General features: G+C 38.7%; 4 protein-coding genes across 7 annotated transcripts in view; 1 reads left to right on the forward strand and 3 right to left on the reverse strand.

The window, feature by feature from the left end:
- Positions 1-12,719, forward strand: part of LOC146450301 (calcium-activated potassium channel slowpoke-like) — a 161,333-nt gene that overhangs the window by 53,109 nt on the left and 95,505 nt on the right. The gene's annotated exons all lie outside the window — the stretch shown is intronic.
- LOC146450303 (uncharacterized) overlaps positions 1-12,719 on the reverse strand; it is a 154,152-nt gene that overhangs the window by 18,369 nt on the left and 123,064 nt on the right. The window lies entirely within an intron of this gene.
- Positions 594-1,904, reverse strand: LOC146450304 (uncharacterized). The gene has a single exon (XM_085100459.1). The coding sequence runs from the start codon at positions 1,716-1,718 to the stop codon at positions 594-596; it is 1,125 nt and encodes a 374-aa protein (XP_084956585.1). The 5' UTR covers positions 1,719-1,904.
- LOC146450305 (uncharacterized) overlaps positions 9,390-12,719 on the reverse strand; it is a 126,333-nt gene continuing 123,003 nt past the window's right edge. For all 3 annotated transcript variants that reach the window (XM_085100440.1, XM_085100438.1, XM_085100439.1), the window contains one exon: positions 9,390-11,572. In XM_085100440.1, coding sequence (XP_084956566.1) covers positions 10,913-11,560 — 648 coding nt within the window. In that variant the 5' untranslated portion in view covers positions 11,561-11,572 and the 3' untranslated portion in view covers positions 9,390-10,912. The remainder of the gene's footprint in view (positions 11,573-12,719) is intronic.

Here is a 12,719-nt window from a genome sequence, read left to right on the forward strand (position 1 = left end):
TACACTGAACATGAACAAGACAAAATATCCTTGTAGACAACTCAACAGCCAGGCCATAAAGAGCTCAGCTTTATGCTTCATTAGCCCCATCATCGTTGGGAAGTGTAGCATAGTGAAAGCTCAATGTGTTTGTAAAATAGACGAAGGAGGCCTACAGAAAGCCTGGAACAACGTGTGTAAGACGAGAGATGTTTGCGATAAGGCAATTTGTGGTAAGAATCTGCATATCTGATGACCATCTTGTCTTTGAATTTTAAAAGGTCTTGTTGCTTAAAAATGGTCGGTTTTTTTCTTAACAGGAGTGAAAAACGTCGCATTTTTCTTTGGCGCTATCGGTGCCCAAGGTCCCAGAAAAAGCCGAGGAAAAAAGGGAGCCACTGCAGAGGAATATGCAAGCGATAAAAACATGTACGGAACATGTACGGTTAAGCTAGGTCAACTTGAAAAAATTATTATTACATTATATACATCAGTGTGTTTGTGAATGGTGATAGAAAATGGCCATTGAAAAAAAAAAAACAAAAGAGAGACATAGAGAGAATTAAAATGAAGGTTGCGTCGTTGACTACATTTGCAGCGTTTTTGTTGTTGTTTTATTCGCTCAACGGCATTTTCGTGGCAGCCCTTTTCTTAAGAGAATCGGCAGTTCTACCCTCCTGAAACCTGAAATCTAGATCTCTCAATATCGCTGTCCACTGTCCAAATCCGTGCTTAGTTATTCCTTCCTTTAGAAAATAGTCCTCTTCTGCTGTGAATTTCAAAACATGACGAATGTTCCTCTGAGAGCGCAAGATTCTTTTAGGCAGGGCGTCCTTTTTGGGGGAGGTGTTGACATTTTCCACTGGTTCAACAGAAGGCCCGGCGGTGGAAGTTGAATCGCCGAGTCTTGCGTTGACGTCCTCGTCCACTTCTGACCCCTTGGCGCCTTGTAGTTTCTGTAGGCACTCGTGACCCTTCAAAGCAACTTCTCGGGATCGTTGTTTTTGATAGTGAACTTTAGCAACGGCAGAGCTGTGTTTTTGGTCTTCCGACAAAATCCTCTGCTCTTCGCTAGTGAGCTGGTTGAGGCTCTGCGTTTCAACAATTTGGCGATAACGCGTGGGATGGATGTACTTTCCAATTGCATCAAACACCAGTTTGCTCATGATCTCGCCCAATTTACCATGCTGGCCTCCATTTCTGTTGACGAGAACGAAATCACACTTGGGTTTAAGCAAAGGTCTAACGTACGAGATATAGCCATTGAGCACTTGCATGTTTGCGTCGGAAAGAATCAAAGAATCAAATCCATACTTTCCGGCAGTCTTGAACGTTTTCTGATCAATGAATCCACCCTTTTTCTTAGCTGCATCAATCATGTCCACCGTCAAATATTGATAAGTCATAGGACGTGACCCCTTCACTTTGATGAACAGATACATGGCTACGAATTTCGTGGCAAATGTCAAGTCCGAGGGGTTAACTTGAGCTGGACTCGATTTACACATCTTGACGGTATTTTCGTAGCGCGGCAGATGGAATTTCACGACCTCCAACAGCTCCTCCATTGTTGCCCAGTGGCCTCTTGCTTCCAGTGTTTCAATGTCTAAATCTTGTGTCCACTGCAATCGCATCATCTTTGCAACTGTCTTTCGCGCTCTTTTGAGGTACAACTCTGTTGCAGAGAACTTTTGAAAGACTGCCTCTGATGCGCCATGAAGTTTTCTGAAGTCGATCATTTCAGAAATGGCGTCTATGTAGCCTAAACGCCCACCATGGCCGAGCTTGCATTCGTCTTGTAAGTAGTCGATAAACTTGAACAACAAATTTGGAGAACATAAACTAAAGTCCACCACGTCAAAAGTCAACTCTTCCTCGTCTTCACAGCAAAATCTTAGAAACTTAAAGCATCTTGTAACTATTTGTTGCACTGTGCGATCCTTCTTGTAACCGCCACCACTTCCAGTCAACCATTTTGTGAACAACTCGGCAATGTCACACGATAATGAAAACGAAGGAAGAATCTTCACGGCATGCTTTGTGGTTTCCGTTGTTTGATCTTGAATTGGTTTCACCATCGGAACATTTCGCGAATCTGTGATTTCTTTCGAATTGGGCTTTTCATCAAAATAAAAGAACCAACTGTGCTTGTTATAAACATGTTTTCTGCACCCTCTTTGACTTTGAAATCCATCATGGTCGCACTCTTGTATTGGGCAGTGATACAAGCTGTTGGTTTCATCTTTTTCCAAGTGAAGCCGTTTCGGTTTGGGCGACGCTCCATCGATATCCGACCAATCGACTTTATACTTCTTGCTCATTTTGCCTTTTAAGCGCATCTAGTCAACACGATCTCCTTTAAATCTGAACCATAACCGAGGAACGTATGACGAGCAAAGGAACTGCATATATGTTTGCATTTGCCAAAGCATGCCCTTACTTGCCCGCCCTCATTACTATTGTGCAAAATTCATGACAGTGACATGCCCCCAAACTCGCCCAAGCAGGCCTGAGCGCGCCTTCTTGTTTGCCTCATTCCCAAAGGCAACCTTAATTTGGGAACAAAATGGAAATGCGTAGAAAAATGGTCCAAAATCTGTTCTCGAACGACCAATTTGGGAACAATATGTTCTATTCACAGAGAGGAACTCGGAACAAAACAGCCCTAAATGACCAATTTGGCAACAATGTGTTCCATCAACAGATAGGAACTCGGAACAAAACAGTCCTTATTTATCAATTTCGAAACAATGTGTTCCATGCACAGGTAGGAACTCGGAACAAAACAGTCCTAAGTTATCAATTTGAGAACAATATGTTCCATTTACAGTTGGGAACTCGGAACAAAACAGTCCTTATTTATCAATTTCGGAACAATGTGTTCCATCAATAGATAGGAACTCGGAACAAAACAGTTCTTATTTATCAATTTGGGAACGAAGTGTTCCATTAACAGATAGGAACTCGGAACAAAACAGTCCTAAATGACCAATTTGGGAACAATGTGTTCCATCAATAGAAAGGAACTCGGAACAAAACAGTCCTAAATGACCAATTTGGGAACAATGTGTTCTATTTACAGATAGGAACTCGGAACGAAACAGTCCTTATTTGTCAATTTGAGAACAATATGTTCCATTTACAATTGGGAACTCGGAACGAAATATTCCTCTTTTACACTAGAGTGAACGTTTTGTTCCTACCTTGTAAAACATCTGGTCCTCTTATAGTCAATAGGAACACAAAAACGAGGAACAGTCCATACTAGAGGAACGTTCCTTTTGGAATACAGGAACAGCCAACGAAACTTAAAATCAGCGAAAAAAAGAATCAAAGACTATGGAAAAACTCCAAAAAGCGTAATTCAAGCGCTTCGGCGAAATGAAAACAATCTTTAAAATTTGGTGAAGTCTCATTCAATCGAAGGCAGCAAAACGCGCCAAAATCAAATTTTGGGAAATGTAGAAGAAGAAGAAGAAGAAGAAGAAGAAGAAGAAGAAGAGGAAGAGGAAGAAGAAGAAGAAGAAGAAGAAGAAGAAGAAGAAGAAGAAGAAGAAGAAGAAGAGGAAGAGGAAGAAGAAGAAGAAGAAGAAGAAGAAGAAGAAGAAGAAGAAGAAGAAGAAGAAGAAGAAGAAGAAGAAGAAGAAGAAGAAGAAGAAGAAGAAGAAGAAGAAGAAGAAGAAGAAGAAGAAGAAGAGGTGGAACGCCGTATTTAAAGGCAAACCAAAAGATTTTCTCACAAAGAATCAACCAGCCGCAACGCCGTATTTAAAGGCAAACCAAAAGATTTTCTCACAAAGAATCATTTAGCCTTAATTATTCCATTCGACCCCTTTGGAGAGATAAACATCGAGAGTTGTTATGTATTATTACGCACGGGACAAAGCTGTTATTTTCTGCGATGGTAGAACAGCCGCCCCCCAGCCCCTCCAATAGTCACTCTCAATCCATCCCTGGCTTCCAAAGGAAAGGAGTCAAGAAAGCTACATAACATCATTTTCTTTTGGCGTTGTTCGAGCTTTTTGTTAAAGATGTGAAGTTTTGGGCTGGGCAACTTCGTTAATGTCAGTGGCTTCACATCCTAGTACCCTTTGCTACGATTCATGCACGAGATTCAAAATTATTAGAGAAACACCTAGCCTGCGTAACTAACAATTTTGCTTGCGTGGGGTGAAACGTTTTGGCGGCGGAGCTGCCTCAAACAACGGCAAAGCCACGAGAAGAACCGCCTCCTCTTAATGCCTATCAGGGCTTCGTTGCTTTTTCATAGCGCGTATCTCTCCGCCCCCAAAACTTTTGACCCCGCGCGAACAAAATTGCCAGCTACGCAGGCTATGAAAAACCGCTCTTTGTCTATTGTAAGTTGAGTGGGCACTTCCTGTAGCTATTAACTGATGTAAATTATATAGAAGTGTTGAATTTAAGAACATGTTGTCGAGTTAAACAAATCTCTGCGCACCTTTAATGTTCAGAGCCTTAAAAACAATATTGAACAGCGCTTTAATTGATTTCTGTCTCCCCAACAAGACTAACATTGACCCTTAGAAAGCTAGTCAAGATCGTCTAATTTGTACTTTATCTTTACTCACTCAGGAGTATGGAGTAATGGAGTATCGGAAGAATGATTCGGTTTATCAATGGCACGACAAATCCCCACCAGTTTCAAACACCGTCAAACAAAAAAATCAAAAGCAATGGAGTGACAGCAAAGTATTTAGCTTCACTACGAGGGATCCGCTTTCCCCTTTCCCACTTCCGTTCCTCTTCCATCAGATTCCTAACGTCTGTTAATAATTAACAATTATTCGCCGAATGCGAAGTAAATATTGGTGAATATTCGTCGAGGGGAATATTCATCCATATTTACTGAGCCTAAGGCGAGTAATTGTTTAAGTATAATTACTCCGGTGATTATCAGAGAAAAACAAGACAACCGTCGGAAAATTGTTAATTTTGTTTGTTTCAAACTGTCACGCGCCAATGAACAAAAAGGCGCAGTCCGGGATCTGCCGATCACATGCTCAATCGATAAACTGCACATGCCTCAAGTAGTGTTCTTAACTTCTCTGTCGTTTCAGTGGGACAAAGCATTCATTTGACTTCTTCAATGAATGAATGTTGGGTTAATTTCTCCTTTCCGTTTACCAAAATAGATGGAGATACCGCGCGTTAACACTTTGTCGAACAATAGACTAACAATTTCTTGTTGATGGCTTCACTGCACTTTTTTAACTTTCCCTCGAAGATAAACTGTTTTAGGTATGAATAAAGTTCTTTATTGGCTTCACTAAACAAGTCCACAGTTGTCACAGATTAAAATTTTTTGTTGTTTGATGGTGAGTTGAGATGGTGGCCGAGAGCTAATAATTATTGAGAGCCAATCAATTATTGCCAATAATTATTGTACCCTATAGCTATGTATTTCGCTACGTGTTTTGTTTAAAATTGCACGTCTTAGTCTTATATTGTTATGATATTGTAGCAATATTGTAGTCTTTAGTTTTGTCTATTACTAATACCCGCCAAGATTAGCTAATGCTATACGCGGGTTGTGTAAATTGGCTTTGTATATTTGTTGCAAATAATAAATAAATAAAAATAAAATAAATAGAGCCGCTCGAACCGACGACAAACTAGTTTTCTTATAAAAACTGCCATCTTTTCTCCTCACTGAAACGTAAAACTTAGAGACCTTTTTTTCATCTCCTTTACTTCCATTCTTTCAAATTCTGTCTTAAATTCGTTTTGTTGGTGAAACCATTCTCTTAAATAAAGAAAATTTTGTGCGAATTTGATTTGTTGCTTAAATCATGTTATACTGGTATCGACATCCACAACATTTCCACTGCAATTTACAAGTTTTTTTTTATTACAGTTAGTAAAACATTCATATCTTACCTTCGAAAAGTGACACCCCGGACTAAGCTACATCTTAAGGGCCTTTCGGAATCGCATTTCCTTTCGTCGTACTTACTTCTTCCTTAGAAACATCAACACGCGAGGTGATAGCAGGATACAGACGCAATTTTCGACAAATGAGATCAACAGAATCTCTGTAATCATCTAAGTAATTATGCTAAAGGCTTGATAATCAAGGTCGGAGGTTGTTTTGTAAAGTATGGGATTGCGGATTATCATGTAACAAAAACGAAAATAACAACTGACAACAAAGACGCCTTTTATAAAACTTATTTTATTAACATAAGATGCACTACTATTATTTATCATTTATTTAAAGTATTCTGGTAACTATTGGTACCATCACTGCGGAATTATCTTCCAGTCTCGGCACCACCTGACACACGGCTGGCGACAACTGGTAAATATTTTATCTTTCTAACATGAAGTATTCCACCTTCCCTTCTCAATGTGGACTCTGAGCAAGGACGGATTCGGTGAGGAAGACTGGTTTCTTGTAAGAATGAGAGAATCCATTGGATGCTATCTGAACTTGTTATATTATGGAGTCACTTACATCCCCGAACGAGTTCTAATGGGTGGGGGAGGTAATCAATAAGGCATCAAAAGTAACGGTGGTCGGCGGAAATTTTGAAAAGAACTCCTAAAAGGTACCAGAATTTTGTTTCGTGGGCGCGGTTCGAACAATGTTTTACCCCTAAGAGAAACCAACTCTAAAGCGCTTAAATAAGTTTATTTCATCATTCTTTTATTGGTGAGTAACGAATGAGACCAAAATTGAAATCAAAAGGTACCACCATACCTCTGACGGAACTCATTTTAATTTTAGCACCATAAGGGGTACAACATCACGAATTTGAACCCCTTAAAGGTACGACGATCACCCCCGTCACTTTTATATGGGAGTCTTCCCCGGGAGAAGCGCCCGTAGGTTCAACGCCTTTCTTTCAACTAACAAAATTGCACCCCATTAAGATGCACAGCTCAGAGATATGACAAATACATATATCTTATTCAATGGTTTTACACATAATACGCGCGGATATTTTGTTAATTACGTAGTATTGCGTAGTAAAATACAAACAATGAGCAAAATGTCCGCGGGTGTTATATGTAAAACCATCGAATAAGAGATTTATTATTCCACTACAAAAAGATTTTGTTATTTTGGCTTTTCTTTTCTAGTAAGTGTTGAAATACACCCGGAATTTTGTATTTGTTCATCAGTTTCGGCGCATGCGAATGACGTAAACAACACAGAAAGCCAGTGAAATGTCTTTGTCCGCATTCGCTTAATAGTTTTTATTACCTCTTCTGATACTTCGATTTAGTTTTTTTTTCTCTATTTTATTGCATTTTCATTACTGTATTTATTCGATAAACCGCCCTGGACGCTTATTAAATTTTGGGTCCTTGAGGGTGGCGCTTATTATTTTTCAACATTTTCATCAAGCGAGGAAATTTTCAGAGAATAACAAAACATGGGATAACAACTCGGCAAGTTTATTTTGCTTCAACAAGACAAACCTAAGTGGAAAACTGTAACAAAAGTTTGTGTTACAATATGCACTGTTTGCGGCTAGCATGAACAAGCCATAAAAAACCATAAACAATATAAAAGTTCATTGACTACGGTATCTTAAACCAATTTTGGAACACAAATGACGTCCCTCTTACTTCACGATGGGCTGGTACACAAATGTGTTTTGTTGGGGTGGTGTTGGGCGCTTACTAAGCTTTTCTGCTTTCAGGGTGGGCGCGTATTCGAGGTGGCTGGGTAATCAAATAAATACGGTACATTATTATCGAAGGGATATTAATCAAGAAATTTATATACATATTACAATAAATAAAATAAAGCATACGCTGCATATGAGTGCATATTAACTGAAAATAATAGTTGTTAAGATACTGAAATGGACTCTTAATTTGTTTTATTATTTAGCAATTCTACTTTCAAGTTGATAGATTGAATCAATCTTTGATAAGAGGACCTGGAAAGATAGCGCGGGTACGGTTTTTTTAGGTGTTATTTCTACAATAGTAGATATGGAAATAATGTGATGGAACATTTTAAACCTGGTGAATAAATGAGAATGATGTATTAATCAGTAAATGACACAAGTATAGTCGGAAAAAAATCCGAGTGCTCCTGTCAGGAGTCGAACCTAATACCTTCCGATTACTAGTTCGGAAGCTCTACCACTGAGCTACAGGAGACTCGCGGGAGTTAAGGCCATTAAACTAGGTTCATGGGACAAACCGTCCTGCATACTGCGAGTATGCCTGTGCCATTTACTGATTAATACATCATTCTCATTTATTCACCAGGCTTAACATATTCCATCACATTATTTCCATTGCGCATATATCACATATTGAAATTCCAATCCTAGCATTATGCAGGATGTTTGTAACATTAAACCTAGTTTAATGGGCTTAGCACTTTCTTTTACTTCCGTCTACGTCATCGGGGGGCGAGAGGGATAGTCATAGACGACGGTTATACTGTTTAAGATCTCAAAATTAAGCAAGTTTCACTGTTATTAGTTTCCAGTTAAATTTTAAGGCCGAAGGGATAAACTGATTTCCAGGGTGGAGCTGTATATTGAGACCAAAATTGCTCCCGGAAGGAGTGGAATCAGCCTTTGAGGCATCAGAGGTCTAAATCAGTGCTTTTATATATGCTGAAAGTTGAGATTTCTTTTGAATTCAGATAGTGTCATGACATACGGAATCTAAACTTAAACCCTGGCTAACGATTTGCATGTTTTATTGGCATCAACCATAATTACGGCGACAACCGACTGGCCTCAAAAATACAGAAACCAACGAAGTGGATCGAAATCCGCCAATCACAGCACACGAACATGAGCTTTTGCCCCTGTAGAGCAAACGCTTTTGCATTCTAAGAGGTCTGCTGCAGTGATTGACGGCAGTGAAAAGCGTACAGTTGCTGTTACACTAGGCCAGGCACTTTTTCTTGCAACTTGCTTCGCAATTTTGTTGCGACTCAAGTTGCAAGAGTCGTTGCAAAGTAAAACATGCCATGAAATGAACCTATCTCGCAATTTTTTTGTTGCCGCAACAGTTGCGAAAAGTAGAAGTCAGTTCTACTTCGTGCAATGGTAGCTGCAACAAAAAAATTGCGAGATAGGTTCATTTCATGGCATGTTACACTTGGCAACGATTCGTGCAACTGGTGAAGTAACAGCGCAACGAAATTGCGAGACAAGTTGCAAGAAAAATTGCCTAGTGTAACAGTGCCTTAACGGGTGGTTGAAGTCCGCATGTTATTACGCACAAAACGCTTTCACGAGCTCAATACTTCATCAGCACGATATTACTTGCGGAGGAGAGTTTTTGCCTAGTAACTAGATATTTTTATCAGTATTTTATCTTGTGCTAAAAATCATTGGAGAAAAAAATTGAAGTTTCTTTGCGAGATCATCAAGTGGTCACTTGATCAGGAAAATACAATTTCTATAAAAGCCAGCAGCAAGCACTGAACCAGTCATTTGTATTTCAATATTTAGATATTTGTTACAGGACATTTTTCGATAAATGTAGATTTCACTCAACTGTTTGTGACACCTGCTGTTCTTTCGAACATGTAATTCGCTTCAGCTTTTAAGGGTGTTTTAAGTAATATCTTTAGAATTTCTGCCATTCGCTAAGCTTACGCAAGTGAAAATGAGTTGTCGAAATACAATTGGCTGCGAGTCGTACATGACAAAAAAATGTCAGTGAAGCTTTTGAGTTCGGCCTGCAACTTGATTCTAGAGTCAACAGCTTCAATAAACACCATGTTACTCAATTTAAGAAGATCTGATCCAGTGGATGTAAAAAAGATCCTGCAATAAGCAGGGTACCTTTCTCTCAGCCACAGAACTACACTCCTCGAAAGCCCGATGTTACATATTTTATATTCGATTGTCTCTATGCTCTATATTGCTATTTTATAACCATTTCATTAACCTATTAAATGGGTCTTAGTTTTAAATTTATTACTTCCGTGCTTTAATTAAGACGGCATATCTTTTTTTATGACATGCATTTATATTGACAATACCACCTTCATGATTTGAAAAAAAGCTTGTTCCTTTCAACTGACCAATTTTAGATATTATTGCGCGACCTTTGTGCATTTTAATCCCCTTACACAAGCCTTATGTCCACACCAACAACAGTGCATTATTTGTAATGTTTTCCGGCACCGTTACCTTTTAAACAACAAAACATAGAATTGTACTAGAACAAATACAACATTAAAAAAGTCACTTATGTCCAGGATCGATCTTGTTAGCAAAAAATTGCTAGCAAATTATTTTCGCAATTTTAGCAAAAAAAATTTAAAGAAAACTGCTATTAGAAAAGTATAGAAGAAATAGCAAAAATCGCAAAAGTAACAAGACTTTTTCTTGCTATGTGAAAAGATTGAGTAACAAATATGGCGAAAATAGCATGAACAACAAATTTAACAAAATTCTACACTTAGAAATGAAAAGGTCAAGATGGGCTTCGTTATTTTTGCAATTTAGCACAAGATCGATCCTGGACATATCTCAAAAAAGTCGTCATGAAGAAATATTGAATTGTGATCGTACGAAGCTAAACGCCTGAAAGATAATATTTTAACTATGGTAGACAATTGCGATGATCGATCGCAGTTAGTAGTACCAAGTACTTCAGCAACTTGAAATTACAAGATATTGTACGAAAAACGTACAGGTTCAGTGAACTTTTTTGTTTAGGGAAAATAAATTCAAAGTTTGAGGAAATCGAGTTAACTTTTTGAAATAAAAGAAGAAAAAATACGGGCAAAATATTATTTCATCATACTAAATTTGAAATCATTAAGTTTTAATATCTTACTTCTCATTGAAATCCGTTATTTTTTATATAGCAACGTCAAATAGTTTTGGAAACTGTATTTAGCCGAATTAAGAAAAAAAAATGAAACTTAGACTGCTACGTAACTTTTGTAAAAATACAATCTTTAGATTGATGCTTATCAGCGGATCCACAAGTTTAATGAGTAGGACTTGGCCGGAATTTTACTTGCGTGAGCGTCATATCCAAAGTCATATTCAGTTTCTTTTGTACGGTGGTCAATAAAAGAAGCTGCGTCCTTTTCTGTTATTCCAATCCCGTGATCAGCACGTTCACACTCATTTCCTCCTCCGCCAATCATCATCACTGCTCCATCACCAACACTCCAGTCACACCAGAAGCCGATCTTGTTGCTGCTTTGGATGCCTCCACTGCACCCAGCCTGTTGAAACCCGTCTGTTGACGTGTACTGGCCGCCATATTGAACCGTGCAACTGCCCAGGCACCGATCACTGGACCAAACCTTACCATTTCTAAAGTCACCATAACCTGCTAGTTTTGATCGGAAAGTTTGTCCACCTAAACAGTTGCCTGTTGTCTGCAACAATGGCGTGTGACTGGAGTCATCACTGCGCGTGATCTTTAACTCTCTGCCGCTGACCAACCAAAATGCTGGAGAGATCATGTCAGCGTTGATTGACGGATCAGTTGTCGTTCCCATGGCAACTTGTTGATCATACCACCACTGTCCATCATCTCGCATCCATGTTTTGCCGTCATTGTTGGAGAATCTGGCGATAAGAGTCCATCCCCCGCCAACTTGAGTCATGTGACAGTAGGCCTGATTAAAGGGGGACAAGAACATAGCTTTCTTAACATTTAAATCGAATTTACAGTGGCAGATACATCCATCTGAAGTAAAAATAAAATAAAAATAAAAATAAATTCTTTGTTTATAGTGGAAATGCACTTAGCTACCGAAAGCTAGTTTACAGGCATTCCACTCAGAAATAACGGGAAACAAATAATAATCAAATCGAACACAACAAGTAGATACAAGTTAAAACGCGCCTTTTAACATGTTAATGTAACAATAAAAAAAAATTAAAAATAATTTGAGCAAAATGCTCCCCCGTCTCTGCTCCCCCCTACCCCCCTCATTGGGGTAGAGTTACTGGGCGCAGAGTCTCTGCAGTCTCTGCAGAGTCCCACCCTCACCGGTCCACCCGCCGAGGGAGCTCCGAAAACCTGATGATGCTGAAAACATTATATATAGGACGCGACAGCGTCTTTCCCTCCCATGTGGGACACATTTTCTTAGACGTGCACGAGGCACGGCCTCGTTTTCGTCCTATAGCGTCATAAAATCACTTTTTTCGTTCACAACTCTGACAGAAGTCTTGAACGCGTGGATTTCTTGACATCTTTTGGGTTGATGTCGATTACATCTAGGATTTTCTTGAAAATGTTTGTCTTAAGGTCGGGGTTCACCTGAAAGCCGTTTCCACGCCGCTTAAAATCGGCGTGGAAATATCTTGTCTGCATTTCAAGCAATACAAAAACCCTCCATTCATAACACAAATCAATGATTTGGGGTGTTTTATGAATTTTTGGATGATTTTTAGGTATATTTGGAAGGAAATAATTTTTCTTGAAGGATTGGTAAAATTAAAAGAAATAAGAAATGTTGAAGATTTAGTAAAGTTTTAAAATTAGAATTTGTAGTTAGTAATTAATAGACGGATACCAAGCAATATGTGTGGAAACTTTTCCATTTGTAGAAATATATATATATATATATATATATATATATATATATATATTTCCTTTTGACCACGTATTGCACATCAGTGCACTATTGCGGTGAAGGCGGATTATAGACCCTATGCAAAAATGGCTGACATGTTAATATTCCTTTATTTGCATTAAAATTAGCCCTAGTAACCTCGTTCTTGAGTTCAAAAATCAAAAGAATATTTCATCTTGAA

The sequence above is a fragment of the Pavona decussata genome, unplaced genomic scaffold (genome assembly GCF_977016875.1).
Source record: "Pavona decussata unplaced genomic scaffold, jaPavDecu1.1 SCAFFOLD_468, whole genome shotgun sequence".
Classification (NCBI taxonomy): domain Eukaryota; kingdom Metazoa; phylum Cnidaria; class Anthozoa; order Scleractinia; family Agariciidae; genus Pavona; species Pavona decussata.